General features: G+C 40.7%; 1 protein-coding gene and 1 non-coding gene across 7 annotated transcripts in view; both read right to left on the bottom strand.

Annotated features, from left to right (window-relative positions):
- Positions 1–554: 554 nt before the first annotated feature.
- The window catches only part of PTTG1 (PTTG1 regulator of sister chromatid separation, securin), a 44219-nt gene continuing 26080 nt past the window's right edge, over positions 555–18693 (bottom strand). Inside the window, exons 1-6 of one of the 6 annotated variants that reach the window (XM_053566111.1) lie at positions 15104–15185; positions 14666–14767; positions 14180–14364; positions 12167–12260; positions 1387–1545; positions 555–691 (exon numbers count right to left, since the gene is read on the bottom strand). In XM_053566111.1, the coding sequence (XP_053422086.1) occupies positions 612–691; positions 1387–1545; positions 12167–12260; positions 14180–14364; positions 14666–14756 (609 nt within the window). In that variant the 5' untranslated portion in view covers positions 14757–14767; positions 15104–15185 and the 3' untranslated portion in view covers positions 555–611. The other 5 variants (XM_053566109.1, XM_053566107.1, XM_053566106.1 and 2 more) reach the window with 5 other exon arrangements.
- On the bottom strand, positions 18080–18243 carry LOC128569443 (U1 spliceosomal RNA). Its single transcript, XR_008375388.1, has one exon. It is a non-coding gene; the product is annotated as a U1 spliceosomal RNA (small nuclear RNA).

Here is an 18693-nt window from a genome sequence, read left to right as displayed (position 1 = left end):
GAAGCTAAATAGAACCAGTAATAAAGAATGCCTAGCAATAGATACTTAATTAGAACTGTCACTAGTTAATGGCCACAAAAAGGCAATAAAGTATACACATTGAGGGGTATAGTTTTCAGCAAGAACAATGGCAACTTCCAAACTCAGCTGTTAAAACAAACCAAAAGGGATTTAAGTTTTTACAAGTCAGAAAAATCTCTTGTCTGGGCGGCGCCTGTGGCTCAGTGAGTAGGGCGCCGGCCCCATATGCCGAGGGTAGCGGGTTCGGACCCAGCCCCGGCCAAACTGCAACAGAAAAATAGCCACCTGTAGTCCCAGCTGCTCGGGAGGCTGAGGCAAGAGAATCACGTAAGCCCAAGAGTTAGAGGTTGCTGTGAGCCATGTGACGCCACGGCACTCTACCTGAGGGTGGTACAGTGAGACTCTGTCTCTACAAAAAAAAAAAAAAAGAAAAATCTCTTGTCAGATTATGGACTCTTATCTGTTAAAAACTTCAGCTAGATTTCATACTGTCTTAACTCCAAGGAATACCAACCACAAGACAAGTAAAAACGTGTTAAAGAAATGCTTTATTAATACAAATACACACTAGCTATAAAGCACTAAGAAATTCAAGTATCTATGTCATAGCAAACAGGTGGCAACTCAACATCCAAGGTCGACAGAATGCTTGAAGGAGACTGCAACGGATCTGGAAAATAAATTTCTTATTTAATTTCTACCAATCCTTGAGTCATTATCCATATAAACATAAATTTTAGCTGTCACTTTTAATCATAAATTCACACTTTTCCCTTTGTCTAATGAATCCCTACCTACATCCCCTTCTCACACAGATTTCACAGAATGTGGCTATCGCCCTAAAACTGACCTTCATTAGGAAAAAAATCTTAGAAGTACCTGAATCTCTATTGTTCTTTGAGACCAAAGAGCTAATAACTGTCTCACTAATGTATCTTATTAGTACAAGTTATCTCATCAGAACAAAGATAACACAATGATGGCTCTTGACCACCAGTTCAGACTAAAACCTTCTGCACTAAGTTACTGTCATTCTGCAATACAGCAGTGTCTTGATAATATATTATCTTTGAATATAACTTGAAATCCTCATTCCAAGCAAGTTTATAATATCCTTCATGTTATAACTTAAGATATTTTAGATTTAATCTCTTCTTGCTATATCTAAAACTGAATATCTGCTCCAAAATAAATTTTTACTGGTGCATCTGGGACTAAGAAGAAATACCAACTGAGAATTACTCTGAAACCTTATCCTATAGTTCAAAGGATAGAAATTACTAATTATTGACCTCCTGCACAACTCTGTTTCCACAGTAATGGAAACAAACTGTTTGCAGCCCTTCCACAAGGGCACTTGCTCACCAGATTCCCATGGTGGAGCGAGCATCTTCACAGGTGAAGGGGGACCCAGCTTTAACAGCTTTTCAAAATTTCTCTCCTCATCAAGAATCATGAGAGGCACTCCATTCAAGGGGAGGTCTGCAATCTGGTGCTCTTCGGGCAGGTCAAAACTCTCAAAATCTGTCTCAAAGAGAAAAAATTTTGTCAGGGCAATAGTTTCACCATAGTCAGTGGACCCTTACTGGTCTGAGAACCTTTCAGAGGGTCCAGAAAGTAAGAACTATTTTCATAACTTTTTCTACTGTGTTGATGTTTGCAATGATGGTACAAAGGTGACGGTGGATAAAACTGCTGGTGCCTTAACATGAACCAAGGCAGAGACAATATTGTATTACTAATTGGCAGAGACAAAACAACTGTATTAATAGCCATTATATCCTTCACTTGTTTTAAAAAAAAAAAAAGGCAGTTTCACTTAATGTCACTTTACCATATGCAATAGAAGGTATTAATTTTATTAACTCAACCATTGAGATGCCTTTTTGCCATTATGCATGATAAAATGAGAAGTACACCATAAAGCACTTCTGCTTCATCCCAAAGAATGATCATCTCAGAAAAAGAATTTGTGCAATTACATGACTTGCAAGCTAGAGACCTTTTTTCCTGGACACCATTTTCACACAAAAGAACTGAAAGGCTATGGTCATTCAGTTTTGGGTATTTGTCACACATTTTCTCAAAAAGGAAGAAGTCTATCACTACCAGGAAAATTGACAGTCATGGAGGAGACAAGATGGCTGACTGAAGCCAGCTTTCCACAGAGGCTCCCGTCCAGAAGGAGAGTTAAAGGACAAAAATTCAGCAAGTAACCTGGTGGATTTGAGCTGCACTAAGAGAGAAGGTTGTAGAACGCACGTCAACCCCCCTGAGGTGAGCTGCGACCCAAGGATACAAACAAAAGGTACAAAATCCATCACCAAGCAGATGGGAGTCCCCTCCCCCATGGGAACGGCTCAGAGTGCCCCACAAACAACCGGTCAGAGTTCAAAGGTCCTCCCACTACACTCCACGGGAGAGACCCCCTAAAAACTGGACCTATCTCCCCTACTAGGGTGCCACAGCGTCCTCCTGCCAGGCATAAAACTGTATAAACTGTATATAGTCTCTACCTGGAATTCTGAGCTCCCAGCGCTCCCCTTCGCTCACACTGGGGTCTGGAGGCCAGTCCCGGTCGGTCGGTGGAGACGGGACTGCACCGGAGTGGCAGTTCCCTGAGGCACAGTGCGACAGCCGTCTTTTGGTGACAATACAGCCAGGCATAAAACTGGGTAAAGCTCTGTGTGTTCTCTGCCCACAACCCCAAGCTCCCAGGGCTCCCCGCACTCCCCTCTGCTGTTGCTCCAAGGTCTGGAGGCCTGTCCCCCAGGGGTCTGGACTCTTGGGCGATTGTTCGAGGGGTGTAGACAGTGCTGGGCTGCAGCCTGTCAGTGCAGACTCTGGGGTACAGGAGGGCAGAGAGGACGGTTGGCCGGAGGGGAGCTACACCGGAGGGGCCGTTGCCTGAGCCATAAAGCAGCGGCCCTCTTTTGCTAGCAATACGGCTCACTACAGAATATTCTGAAGCCACACCCCCTGTCTCCCTGGGCAACCAGAGACTCTGAGTTTGCCTGAGGCAACTCCAACTTGCAAACCAGGGAAACTCCCAGGGTGGTGCTGACCCAGAGGTCCACTTTACTAAACCTAAGACACACCTGGCCCTCAGGGGCTCGACAGCCTATAGACAATACAGGAGCAAAGACTAGCTGATTTGGAGCTCAATTCAGTGTCTCTTCTGCAGGGGAACTGCAGAGTTCTTCTGTTCTGTTCTGTCAGTAACATTATTCAGGGGCGAGACTGGACCTCAGTGAAAACCCCTCAACCTTCATCAAGCGCCCAAGGTTGTCAGGCCTCACCTCCTCCTGCTGGAGAGAGGCAGAGCGCAGCAGCCTAGCAGACTTCCTTGTAATTCAGGCAGGTACAAACTCTTGGAGTACCGATTCACTACAGGCAACTGGGTCAGCCAACTGCAGGCTATCACTGACTGGATGTGAAGTGGTGCAAGGTGGGGAAGGAGGCAGCAACCTTCCCAGACTGATTTATTGGCTGGGTGGATTCTCCTGACTCCACGCAGCACTGGAGCAAGCCACACCAGAGTAGTCACCAGACCCCTGTGATCCAGTTCCCAGAGACCTCTTAAACTCTCTCACCCGAGACAGGTGCAGACGGAGACAATTGATTTGGACCTTTTTGAACTGAACCAATCGCCTGAGGACAAATCAGGTGGTGCCCTGAGTGCACGGTGAAGGTTTGCTTTTTCTTCTCCAATTGTTTGCCGGTGGGGGGCAGGGTGACTTAATTGCTGATATTTCTCCACAGCTGAGACTTCAATCCAAAGTATCTGTTTCACTAGGGTGGAACAGAAACCAGCTGAAAACAAGACAGAACCACTTAGCCCCACCACACCAGACAGGGCCCCAGTTTCTCAGGCCACAACACTATAGGGGCCCTCGACAAAGCTCCAGGGGAAAAAAATCAGAGGGAGTAAAACAACCACGGGGCAGAATCAGCGGAAAAACTCTGGTAACATGAATAACCAGAATAGATCAACCCCCCCACCCCCAAGGAAAGATATGGCAGATGCAATTGAAGATCCCATTCATAAACAACTGGCTGAGATGTCAGAAATCGAATTCAGAATTTGGAATGCAGACAAGATTAACAAAGTGGAATTAGGAATTCGAGGAGAAATTCAAAAGCTGTCTCAAGAATTTAACGAATTTAAAGACAGAACCACCAAAGACTTAGACACACTGAAGCAAGAATTTGCAGCCCTCAAAGATATGAAAAATACAGTAGAATCCCTCAGCAACACAATGGAGCAAGCAGAAGAAAGGATTTCTGACATCGAAGATAAAACCTTTGAACGCACCCAAACTCTCAAAGAGGAAGAGAAATGGAGAGCAAAAATGGATCACTCTCTCCGAGAGCTCTGGGATAATTCGAAGAAGGCGAATATCCGAATCATAGGGGTTCCAGAAACAGATGAAGTGGCCTCGCTGGGCACAGAGGCCCTTCTGCATGAAATTATGAAAGAGAATTTTTCAGACATGCCTAGAGATTCTGAAATTCAGAAAGCAGACAGCTTCAGAACCCCAGCACGACTCAACCCCAATAAGACATCCCCCAGGCATATCATAATTAACTTCACTAAAGTTAATATGAAGGAAAAAAATCCTCAAAGCTGCCAGGAGAAAGAAAACCATTACCTTCAAAGGGAAGAATATTAGAATGACTGCAGATCTCTCTGCTGAAACTTTTCAAGCCAGAAGAGGGTGGTCATCAACTTTTAATCTCCTAAAGCAAAATAACTTTCAACCCCGGATCTTGTATCCAGCTAAACTGAGTTTCATTTATGATGGAGAAATTAAATACTTTAATGACATTCATATGTTGAAGAAATTTGCCATAACAAAACCAGCTCTTCAGGATATTCTCAGACCTATCCTCCATAATGACCAACCCAATCCTATACTACAAAAGTAAACTCACTCAGAAACTTCGGATCAAACTCCAACTTCCACACTGGTGAAAGGATTAAAAATGCCCACTGGACTTTTGAAAAACTCAATACCCAAAACTTCACCACACTTATCAATATTCTCCATTAATGTGAACGGCTTAAACTGTCCTCTAAAGAGGCATAGGTTAGCTGATTGGATACAAAAACTCAGGCCAGATATTTGTTGCATACAAGAGTCACATCTTAACTTAAAAGACAAATACAGAAAGGATGGTCATCTATATTTCAGGCAAATGGTAATCAGAAAAAAGCAGGTGTTGCAATTTTATTTGCAGATACAATAGGCTTTAAACCAACAAAAGTAAGAAAGGACAAGAATGGTCACTTCATATTTGTTAAGGGTAATACTCAATATGATGAGATCTCAATTATTAAAAATCTATGCACCCAACCAGAATGCACCTCAATTTATAAGAGAAACTCTAACAGATATGAGCAACTTGATTTCCTCCAGCTCCATAATCGGAGATTTCAACACTCCTCTGGCAGTGTTGGATCGATCCTCCAACAAGAAGCTGAGCAAAGAAATCTTAGATTTAAACTTAACCATGCAACATTTGGATTTAGCAGACATCTACAGAACATTTCATCCCAACAAAACTGAATACACATACTTCTCATCAGCCCATGGAACTTACTCCAAAATCAATCACATCTTAGGTCACAAGTCTAACCTCAGTAAATTTAAAGGAATAGAAATTTTTCCATGCATCTTCTCGGACCACCATGGAATAAAACTTGAGCTGAGTAACAACAGGAATCTGCATACTCATAGAAAAAATGGAAGTTAAATAACCTTATGCTGAATGATAGCTGGGTCAGAGATGAGATTAAGAAAGAAATCGCCAATTTTTTGGAACAAAACAATGAAGACACGAACTATCAGAACCTCTGGGACACCGCAAAGGCAGTTCTAAGAGGGAAATTTATTGCACTACAAGCCTTTCTCAAGAGAAGGGAAAGAGAGGAAATTAACAACTTAATGGGACATCTGAAGCACTGGAAAAGGAAGAACATTCCAACCCCAAACCCAGTAGAAGAAAAGAAATAACCAAAATTAGAGCAGAACTAAATGAAATTGAAAACAAAAGAATAATACAACAGATCAATAAATCAAAAAGCTGGTTTTTCGAAAAGGTCAATGAAATAGATAAACCTTTGGCCAACCTAATCAGGAAAAAAAGAGTAAAATCTCTAATCTCATCAATCAGAAACAACAAAGATGAAATAACAACAGACTCCTCAGAAATCAAAAAAATCCTTAATATTACAAGAAACTTTATTCTCAGAAATATGAAAATCTGAAGGAAATTGACCAATACTTGGAAGCACGTCACCTTCCAAGACTTAGCCAGAATCAAGTGGAAATGTTGAACAGGCCCATATCAAGTTCGGAAATAGCATCAACCATACAAAACCTCCCTAATAAAAAAAAAAAAGCCCAGGACCAGATGGTTTCACGTCTGAATTCTACCAAACCTTTAAAGAGGAATTAGTACCTATATTACTCAACCTGTTCCAAAAGGTTGAAAAAGAAGGAAGACTACCCAACACGTTCTATGAAGCAAACGCCACCATGATCACCAAACCAGGAAAAGACCCAACAAGAAAAGAAAATTATAGACCAATATCACTAATGAATATAGATGCAAAAATATTCAACAAGATCCTAACAAACAGAATCCAGCAACACATCAAACAAATTATACATCATGACCAAGTCGGTTTTATCCCAGGATCTCAAGGCTGGTTCAATATACGTAAATCTATAAATGTAATCCAGCACATAAACAAATTAAAAAACAAAGACCATATGATTCTCTCAATCGATGCAGAAAAAGCTTTTGATAATATCCAGCATCCTTCATGATCAGAACACTTAAGAAAATCGGTCTAGAAGGGACATTTCTTAAATTGATAGAGGCCATCTACAGCAAACCCACAGCCAATATCATATTGAATGGAGTTAAATTGGAATCATTTCCACTCAGATCAGGAACCAGACAAGGCTGTCCATCGTCTCCATTGCTTTTTAACATTGTAATGGAAGTTTTAGCCAGTGCAATTAGGGAAGAAAAGGCGATCAAGGGTATCCATATAGAGTCAGAAAAGATCAAACTTTCGCTCTTCGCAGATATGATAGTGTATCTGGAAAACACTAGGGACTCTACTACAAAACTTTTAGAAGTGATCAAGGAATACAGCAGCGTCTCAGGTTACAAAATCAACATTCATAAATCGGTAGCCTTTATATATACCAACAACAGTCAAGTTGAAAAAACAGTTAAGGACTCTATCCCATTCACAGTAGTGCCAAAGAAGATGAAATATTTGGGAATTTATCTAACAAAGGACGTGAAAGATCTCTATAAAGAGAACTATGAAACTCTAAGAAAAGAAATACCTGAAAATATTAACAAATGGAAAAACATACCATGCTCATGGCTGGGAAGAATCAACATTGTTAAAATGTCTATACTATCCAAAGCAATGTATAATTTCAATGCAATCCCTATTAAAGCTCCACTGTCATACTTTAAAGATCTTGAAAAAACAATACTTCATTTTATATGGAATCAGAAAAAACCTCGAATAGCCAAGACATTACTCAGAAATAAAAACAAAGCAGGAGGAATTACGCTACCAGACCTCAGACTATACTACAAATCAATAGTGATCAAAACAGCATGGTATTGGCACAAAAACAGAGAAGTAGATGTCTGGAACAGAATAGAGAACCAAGAGATGAATCCAGCTACTTACCGTTATTTAATCTTTGAAAAGCTAATTAAAAACATTCAGTGGGGAAAAGATTCCCTATTTAACAAATGGTGCTGGGTGAACTGGCTGGCAACCTATAGAAGACTGAAAGTGGACCCACACCTTTCACCATTAACTAAGATACACTCTCACTGGATCAAAGATTTGAACTTAAGACATGAAACTATAAAAATACTAGAAGAGAGTGCAGGGAAAACCCTTGAAGAAATCGGGCTGGGCGAGTATTTTATGAGGAGGACCCCCCAGGCAATTGAAGCAGGTTCAAAAATACACTACTGGGACTTGATCAAACTAAAAAGCTTCTGCACAGCCAAGAACATAGTAAGTAAAGCAAGCAAACAGCCCTCAGAATGGGAGAAGGTATTTGCAGGTTATGTCTCTGACAAAGGTTTAATAACCAGAATCCACAGAGAACTCAAACGCATTACCAAGAATAGAACAAGGGATCCCATCGCAGGCTGGGCAAGGGATTTGAAGAGAAACTTCTCTGAAGAAGACAGGCGCGCGGCCTTCAGACATATGAAAAAATGCTCATCATCTTTAATCATCAGAGAAATGCAAATCAAAACTACTTTGAGATACCATCTAACTCCAGTGAGACTAGCCTATATCACAAAATTCCAAGACCAGAGATGTTGGCACGGATGTGGAGAAAAGGGAACACTTCTGCACTGCTGGTGGGAATGCAAATTAATACATTCCTTTTGGAAAGAGATATGGAGAACACTTAGAGATCAAAAAATAGATCTGCCATTCAATCCTGTAATCCTTCTACTGGGCATATACCCGGAAGACCAAAAAGCACATCATAACAAAGATATTTGTACCAGAATGTTTATTGCAGCTAAATTCATAATTGCTAAGTCATGGAAGAAGCCCAAGTGCCCATCGATCCATGAATGGATTAATAAATTGTGGTATATGAACACCATGGAATATTATGCAGCCTTAAAGAAAGATGGAGACTTTACCTCTTTCATGTTTACATGGATGGAGCTGGAACATATTCTTCTTAGTAAAGTATCTCAAGAATGGAAGAAAAAGTACCCAATGTACTCAGCCCTACCATGAAACTAATTTAGGGTTTGCACATGAAAGCTATAACCCAGTTGCAACCTAAGAATAGGGAGAAGGGGGAAAGGGAGGGGAGGGAGGGGAGAGGTGGGTAGAGGGACGGGGATTGGTGGGATTACACCAGCGGTGCATCTTACAAGGGTATATGTGAAACTTGGTAAACGGTCTGTAAAGCTAGTGAATGATGCTCCATGATCATATCAATGTACACAGCTATGATTTAATTTAAAAAAAATAAATAAAATACAATAAAAAAGAAAATTGACAGTCATTGTTGCCAATGGCAAGTCAAACCATCAAAAAATTCAGGATTTTGTAAAATGTATCTGCAATCATTAGCACTGCAGTATTTGCAATCAATCAGTTGTGATATTAATGTGCTTTTGATATTGTATAATGAAATTATCTCAACATGTGGGTATCTACATTATCTCAGTGAACCAATTATCTCTAAATGATCAATGTGTGATAAAAGCAATGGTAAAAGACACATGCCAAATGGAAAACAGACCAGTGAATTTCACTATCAGGATACACATACTCATTGGTATGGTTTCTAATTCCAAATTGCAATTATAGATTCAGAAATAGCCACTTGTGAGCTCTACTGTAGTAGCAAAGAAAACTATCCTTACTACCTGAAAAGATTAAAATACTCTTCCCCTCTCCCTACTACATATCAGCGTAAGGCTAGGTTTTCTTCAATGACTTTAACCAAAACAGATCCAACAGACTGAATTTGACAAGAATCCAGCTGTCTTATATTAAGCCAAATTAAGCAAGTTTTCAAAACTAAACTATACCATTCTTCTCATTAAATTTTGGTTTGGAAAAGTAACTTTATGTAAAAAAAAGTGTTATGTACATTCACGTAGTAGACAACAAATTTTTTTTAATTTCTCAATTTTAATCTCAAGTACAGTAGAAGCAGAACACAAACAGAAGTTCTTTCTAGTTAGTCTTCAATTTCTAAGAGTATAAAAGGTCCTAAAACCAAAAAATTTGAGAACCACTGTGTTAGGTACTATTCCTTCATAAAATCTAAGTACCTTTACTTCTTAGGAATTATTTAAAACAAGTGATTTTTCTGAACAAAATTATGATTTAAATATTGAGTTCTTCCTCTTTTCAAGGAGATTATTTTCTCAAAAGTTTAAAAATTATGGTTCTCCTTATCTTTACCCTTAGGTGTGAAAGTGCTCTAAAGCCTGAATACTCAAATTAGTCCACTCTTTTTCAAGTGCAGTAAACTGCAAAAAGTCAAAAAGCAATTGAGTGATATGTGACTGGTTAATTTGAAACCTCTGAATTGTAAAGGAAATCCTAAATGAAAGACTCCAGAGGAACAAAGTCTGCAATGTAACAGGGTTCTTTTTTTTTTTTTTTTTTGTAGAGACGAGTCTCATTTTATCACCCTCGGTAGAGGGCCGTGGCGTCATAGCTCACAGCAACCCCCAGTTCCTGGGCTTAGGTGATTCTCTTGCCTCAGTCTCCCGAGTAGCTGGGACTACAGGTGCCCACCACAAAGCCTGGCAATATTTTTGTTGCAGTTTGGCCAGGGCCAGGTTTGAACCCGCCACCTTCAGTATATGGGGCCGGCGCCCTATTCTTTATCCACAAAAAGCCTCTTTAAAAAAAAAAAAAAAAAAAAAAAATGCAGCCCTGGCCAAAAACCACAAAAAAAAAGAAAAAAAAATGAATTTTATTAAGAAAGTCACATAATTAAAGGAAAACAAAAATGCAAAGAAAAAACTATGAATGGCCTATAATCAAATACTGCTCAGACACACACACAACAAATTTAACAATGAGATGTCGTTGCTTTTCCAACAAAGATTAGAACTTTAAAACGTTTGCAGTCAGAACATGGAGGAACCAGGCATTCCATCCACTGTAGGTAGATTCGATAGCTTAAAGTACTTTGGAGGGCGACCTGGCAGTATCTTTCCTTAAATACAGGATATTATGGTCTTCCTTCCTAGTTAATATGTATAAATCTACCTCACTTTCCTTGAGAGCTGAAAGGTAACATTAGCATGGATGCACCATATTTTATTAAGGGTTAATCACATACGGTTTAACTCGGCAATCCTTAGAGTTTCCCTCTGGATGTACTCAAAAAACCTTGCAACAATTTTAAGAATACTAACTGTAGACTTGTTTTAATTTTTATTTTAAAAATCCAGAATAATATGAATGTATGTTAGGAAAAGACTCACTGTCCTTTGGTTAAAGGGGAAAAAAAACTCCAGTTCAAAAATCTCTAAGGCCTTGCTCGATCTCTCTCCACACTTCACTGATATCCTTCATGCTGCCTTTCATTTCCCAGAACTACTCATCCGTTTTCCTACCTCAAGATCTTTGCACACACTTTGATCCACAATGCTTTCTTCTTGCTCACTCATAGATGATTTGTTCAGTGTTTGACTTTCCCCTTCAAATTGTGGGCTCCTTCAGTGCAGGGCCTAACTTGTTAATCACTATATCTGAAGCCTAAATAGTGCCTGGCACACAGTAGCCTCTCCTCAAATGTTTGAGTAAATTATAGCTTGAAAAGCTATTTCTATAACAGAAAATACTTCAGATATTTCAGTGTAGCAAGTTGAAAAAATTTGAAAACCTTTGCTGTCTATGCAAATTTTTCTTACCAAAGAAATACTTAATTCTACCAAAGTACTCTCAGGCATTGCTCAACTTGACATAAAGTCCACATTTTTTTTTTTTTTTTTTTGAAACAGTCTCACTCTGTGGCCCTGGATAAAGTCCTATGGCATCCAAGCTCACAGCAACCTCAACTCTTGGGCTTGAGCTACCCTCCTGCCTCAACCTCACAAGTAGCTGGGTCTACAGGCATGTGGCACTATTCCAGGCCAGTTTTTGTATTTTTAGTAGAAATGGGTCTCACTCTTGCTCAGGCTGGTCTTGAACTCCTGAGCTCAAGCAATAGACCCATCTTGGCCTCCCAGAGTGCTAAGATTACAGGTGTGAGCCACCATGCCCGGCACCACTTTCTTTTTGAAAAGCTTCCTAGAAAGACTGTCCATGCTGACACTTGTTTAATATTTGTGAGCACATCTTAACCTGCCGTAGGTCTAAGATTTTTAGAACAGGAACAATTTCCTCTACATCTTTGCTCCTACGTTCCCCTCCTGACCTAACATACATTGCAAGTAATCCCAAAAAAGTATATTTGTTCAAAGCAACCCAGATTCAGACAGTCTCATAGTTTTAGATCATATATCATATTCGCATCAAGGTAAAGCTGAGTTGAATTATAAAAAATTAAAGGCCAAAAGCATTGTTTGCAACACCAAAAGATACTACCTAGAGGATTGAAAGGAAAGAATTTTTCTATTTCTGGATAGGTGTCATCTGCGGCAGGAACAGAGCTTTTTGCTTCAGTGGTCTTCTCAATCACCTAGAACAACCAAAAAAAATAAAGATTACTGAGAGTAAAAGCCTCAAAACTAATTAGTAAAAAGACTGTGGAAGGCCTCTTCAAAACATAGGATTATTTCCCCACATTTTAAAATTTGTAAATTTCAGAGGGGGAAGGATGGGTGGAGGGAGGGTAATTGGTGGGACCACACCTAACATGCATCTTACAAGGGTACATGTGAAACTTACTAAATGTAGAATATAAATGTCTTAACACAGTAACTAAGAAAATGCCATGAAGGCTATGACAAATAAATAAATAATTTGTAAATTTCAGTCTGCCTTCTAAGCAGCCACTTACTTAGTTCTCAGTATTATACCTAACTATAATTCAAATGATGTAAAATACAATGCTAGTAGCATGGCTCAAAGTCTGAAATTTAAGTATTGGCACCTGTCAGCATAAATTACCAAGGAGGCAGAGTTAATTCAGAGCTAATAAACTCAATTATTCAATCTAACAGAAGACAAAATGGGCATGAGTCACCCAGAATAGCAGCTAATCTTTAGAGCTTTGAATTTTGGCTGATAGAAGTACGATTTTTCCAGTGTTACTTTATTTGCTTGGTTAATATTAAAAACAACTTTCTGTTTCTCAAATACACTAAGTAAGAAACAGCAAAAGACAGGCAAGGACTTTAGAACACCATGAATAATTTCCTAGTCTGGAGTTGGCAGGTAGACAGTCCACTATGGAAGTAGGCCAAAATGGAAGTCTGCATGTTCTTGATTTATATTACCTCACATGTGCTTAACCTGAGGAAATTCTACAGCAGGGTTTCCCACATTGTGTAACAGTTCCATTTTTGCCATATCTTTGCAATACCTGTATCTGACATATTTAAGTCAATTTACATTTTAAAAAAGATAAAACTTGAGGTGGCAGTGAGTTATGATCATGCCACTGCACTTCAGCCTAGGAACAGTAAGACCTTGCCCTTTTTTAATTCCAAAATATCAAGGAGGTACATGTGTTTTTGTTACGTAGATAGCTTTTACTATAAGCATGCCCATTACTTGGATAATGTACATTGTACCTGTTAGCCCCCCCCTTCTTAATTTCCAACGATTTTTACTTCTTTCTGTGCCCATGTACTGCCCATCAATTAGTTCCTAATTAGAGGGGTTTGTTTGGTGTTTGTTTTTTCATCCTTGAGATACTTAGGATAATGGTCTCCAGTCCCATCTAAATTGTTGCAAAAGACATTAACTCATTTCTTTTTATAGCTGAGTAGTACTCCGGTGGTACACATATATTTATTAATCCACTCAAGAACTGATGAACACCTGGGTTTATTACACATCTTTGCAATTGTGAATTGTGCTATAATAAACATTCAAGTACAGATAAGACCCTCTCTTTACAAAAAAAAGTATCCTTCCTTATCCTATAATGCACTACATAAATTAACCAGTACTTTCCCAATACACAGTAAACAAAACTATTATTCAAATTAAAGTGTTAACATCCGCATGCTAAAGTCATCTTTCACAGCAAAATCTTATTCTGAAATGCACAGACCTGTAGTTTGTGACCCACGCTCAAAAATAAACATGCTAGTAAACTGTCACCTAACAAGCTGGTGATTGTTAGGAGGCAAGGAAAATGGCAGCATCTGAGTTATATCAGCAATGCAACCTCTCAGTACTTTATGTACCCTGATACCAATCTGCTTCAAGACACTAGTTAAGGACAGATGAGGCAAAAGAAGGCGTTAGCTGCATTTGAGACTTCCTATGGCAAAGTCCACAAGGATGATATGTTTCTCCTGTTAATCTGTTTGCTAGTCTGTTATTTTCCTTCTACTCTGAGGGAAGAAAGGCAGTTAGGATGCCAAGCGTCATTTTCAGAACCAAATGTGCTCAAGTATTTAAACAGTTTTTATAGCCAACACTCACCTTTTTTGCAGGGAAGTTTAGCTGTTTTTGTTTGAGGGGTCCATTAGTCTTTACTGACTTTTCTGTAGTTCTGTTGACAGTTCCCAAAGCCTTTCTGGCAGCTTTAGGTAAGGCTGACGGAGCATCAAACATTTTGCCAACAAGTGGTGTTGAAACCTGAGATCTCCCATCTAAAGCTTTGACTGCTGAAGAAAAAGTCTTATAAGAACATCTGGACCAAAAGTACTTGAACAACTTGAATGGTGAGTATATAAACCTTGCCTAATTCTGACCCCCCCCAACCCACCTCCGTTTTTGACAGTGGCAGGGCTATGATATGCCCAACAGCACTGAGTTTCAGTATTCTCCAAAACACACTCATGAAAATCCTGAACGTGAAACGGGACTAATAACAAACCTGATTCCAATTGCCCACAAACTACACTAAATGCCTCACCCAGCTCCAGGCCATATCCACAATTCCAGACTGCAGCCTTGTATACTTACAATGTCTAGACTTCAACTTCAGCCCATCTTTAGGAGCCACACGAGTGGCTGGTTCTCCATTTTCCTTATCGACAAAAATCAGAGTAGCCATTCTGGATTATTCTAAGGGTGAGAAACACGTTAGATAAAAGGGATCAGGGAAGGCGAGAGAAACTATGGCATAACAACAGACATGCTTCCTGTCCTGGGTATATCCACACAAAAACAAGAGCTAAGCTCAGAGAGGGACGCGTGCTTGAGCCAATAAGCACTTAAACAGCCTGAGTCAAAGGCTCCCAGGTTCTGAGAGGCAGGCTGTTTGGAGCTGGCACCCATCAAGAGAAAATCGCCGTGGATACAGCTCACAGTCCGAGGCCAAGGCTCAACCCGGCTCGGAGCCATCAATACCCGAGAAATGCCCCCCAGCCCTAGCTTCCAGACCAGCCCTGACTTCCAGACCTGCCCTAGCCGGCCTTCCTCCCCGCCGGACCCCACACGCCTAACCACTTGCAATGCTCCGGTTATCCCAAGCGGCACCAACAGCCAAACTCACTTAAGAGCACAGCGGGCGAACCCCGCGCACTCTCGATTTAAACCACAACTCGCGACCCAATTGGCTCGCCAGTTCGGGAGGCGGAGCTTCAGGGCAGGGTCCGCAAGAAGAGCCAATGGGAGAACCTAAACTGCCAGAGTTCCGCCCAGAAAGCGCTATCTTGCAGTTTGCCGCGAATTTCCGGGGAAGGAAAAACCTAGGATTTTGTAATGTTCAAAAAACCTGAAAGGCTTTTTTTTCTGCGAATTATTGTGCTGTATGGACTGAAACACCGATCCAATAACTCTGTTTTATTGCTTTAAGTTCTTTTTATTTAAATGGCACTGTAGCAAGGTTTGAAAATGAATAGAAATATTATACGAATAATGGGCGGCGCCTGTGGCTCAAGGAGTAGGGCGCCGGTCCCATATGCTGGAGGTGGCGGGTTCAAACCCAGCCCCGGCCAAAAAAAAAAAAAAAAAAAAGAAATATTATACGAATATTGGTGAAAGCAACCAATATTGGGTCTAGGCCCTAGACTCTAGGGAATACTAACAGACCTTAACTTAAAATAGAGGAAATATAAATACTGATAGATCAAACAACAGTGTTTGAGTCATTCTGGAATGTTGTGATTGGGTGGCCCGGTGGCTCAAAGGAGTAAGGCGCCAGCCCCATATGCTGGAGGTACTGGGTTCAAACCCAGCCCCAGCCAAGAACTGCCAAAAAAAAAGAATGGACTGATTGGCGGGGCGCGTGGCTCTCACCTGTAATCCTAGCACTCCCGGGACCCAGATTTGAGGATCGCTTGAGCTCAGAGGAGTGAAACCGTCTCCACTAAAAATTAGCCAAGCTTTGTGGGAGGCACCTGTAGTCCTAGCTACTTGGGAGGCTGAGGTAGGAAGACAGCTTGAACCCAGGAGTTTGAGGTTACTGAGAGTTACATGCCAAGGCACTCAGCCTGGGCGACAGAATGAGACGCTGTCTCAAAAAAAAAAAAAAAAAAAAAAAAAACAAGAACTGATTATTTCCTAATTACATAACTCCTTAACACTTCAGGCTAGGATGCTGTTTCTATTATAGCATCACAAGTGTCATGGGAACAAAGTAATGATCTTAATGAATATATAATAAAGTCTTCCCTTAAAATACTATCATTTAATAGGGGTATCTTTTTTTTTTTAATATAGGGTCAAGTCCTCTCTCCCAGCTTATCTGCAGTTTAAAATGTATTTCATGACTTGTAGGAAGTTAGAAGTTTGAATGACATACTCAGCCTTGATCTTTTGAATTCCTTTATCTTGTATTTGTTCAATATATTCCCATTTATTATAGAAATAAACCACACATACCTTTACTGTTCCTTGCCTTTTCCTCCTTACTTTATCCCCTCCCTTTATTTTCTGCCTTCATCTTCTTCTAAATTTTGTACCTCCATATTATCAGCACACAAAAGTGTTAATTTTTAAGATTAAATCTGTACAGCACCTACAGCTTCCTAGTGGGGATTCTCTCTGTCTCAAGGTTTGGGTGTCCGACATTTATCTCCTTAGGATGTCTTCCTCTTTTTTCCGCCAACAAGAACATTGTTTCTCCTAAGATTATGCAGCGGCTGTAAATCATACCATCCTCTCTTTGAATGACCACAATTTTCTACTTATTATGCCCCCAGATGAGCTTAGCTATTCCTGACTATTACCGAGGGATACCCAACTGCTAAACCACTCTCCCTCATAACAGCACCTAGTCCATAGTTAATCCGTTTCTCCTAACTCTGCTGTACAGACAGCAACTCATCTGGAACCAATCTCTGCTTCCCTACACCATCGCAGAACCCTCCAGAATGTTAGAAAAGATTCATCCCTCTTGTCCAGCACATTCTATAATTCCTCTGGAAAATGTACTCTCTGGTATTTATGTCTTGTGGTTATGGCTAATTAGGCTTCAACAATCCCAAGCAAGGTCGGGAATTTTTTTAAGTGGAAAAAAACAAAGGGTGAGTGATTCAGAGACTCTATACACTTTCACACTAATCTCTGACACTATTCCTTCATCTACTACCCTATAAAATCAATATTTACATTCCTAAACTTTAGGCACTGAAAAATTTTATTTTTAATTTAATTAATCTATTTATTTTTGATGTCTCACTCTGACAACCTGGGTACAGTGCTGTTGCATCATAGCGCACAGCAACTTCAAACTCTTGGTCTCGAGCCGTCCTTCTTGCCTCAGCCTCCCAAGAAGCTGGGACTACAGGCGCCTGCCACTATGCCTGCCTAGTTTTAGTAGAGATAGGGGTCTCTCGTTGGCTCAGGCTGTTGTCGAAATCCTGAGCTCAGCAATCCAGCTGCCACAGCCTCCCAAAGGCTAGTTTTAGCGTGAGCACATGCGGCTACTGCAGTTTTTTTCATACAAAAAAAATTAGATTTGGGGCGGCGCCCGGGGCTTAATGGGTAGGACGCCGGCCCCATATACTGAGGGTGGCAGGTTCGAACCCAGGCCCGGCCAAACTGCAACAACAACAAAAACAGCAGGGCGTTGTGGCCGGCGCCTGTGGTCCCAGCTACCCGGGAGGCTGAGGCAAGAGAATCGCCTAAGCCCAGGAGTTGGAGGTTGCTGTGAGCTGTGTGACGCCATAGCACTCTACAGAGGGGGATAAAGTAAGACTCTGTCTCTACACACACACACAAAATTAGATTCTGTTTCATTAGTTTCTTTTATTGAGGCAAGGACTCAATAAAACTTTTACATTCGAAAACGAATACACATTGTTTGCAGGGAGAAGGAAAGACTAGAACTGATAGCACCAAAACCCCAAAACTGCACGGGAAATTCTGCCACCAAATACTGGTTATTTTTCAGTGTTTTATTTCAGTGTGAATACTTTTTTTTTTTTTTAACAGGGGAAAGCGCGAACGCATTCCCCCACTACCACAAATTATGCAGTCGAGTATCCCACTTTTGGGGAAATCTCAAGGGTCAGCACATCCGGAGAGCAATGGATAAACCTCGCCCTGGAAAAACCACCTTCGTGATCATGGTATCTTCCCTGCCAGGTAAGTATCAGTGTGAATACTTTTAAAGGAGGATTGGGATGTCATAGACACTATTGTTTTTCAAAAACGAAAATCCTCTTTGCAATTTTTTTTTCCTGGAGACAGAGTCTCACTTTATCACCCACAGTAGAGTACTGTAACGTCACAGCTCACAGCAACCTCCATCTCTTGGGCTTAGGTGATTCTCTTGTCTCAGCCTCCCGAGTAGCTGGGACTACAGGCGTCTGCCACAACGCCCGGCTATTTTTTTTTTTTTTTTTGTAGAGACAGAGTCTCACTCTATGGCCCTCGGTAGAGTGCCGTGGCCTCACACAGCTCACAGCAACCTCCAACTCCTGGGCTTAAGCGATTCTCCTGCCTCTGCCCTCCGAGTAGCTGGGACTACAGGCGCCCGCCACAACGCCCGGCTATTTTTTGGTTGCAGTTTAGCCGGAGCCGCGTTTGAACCTGCCACGCTC

This window comes from Nycticebus coucang, chromosome 17 (assembly GCF_027406575.1).
Source record: "Nycticebus coucang isolate mNycCou1 chromosome 17, mNycCou1.pri, whole genome shotgun sequence".
Lineage (NCBI taxonomy): Eukaryota > Metazoa > Chordata > Mammalia > Primates > Lorisidae > Nycticebus > Nycticebus coucang.
This window is presented reverse-complemented; position numbering and strand designations above follow the sequence as displayed.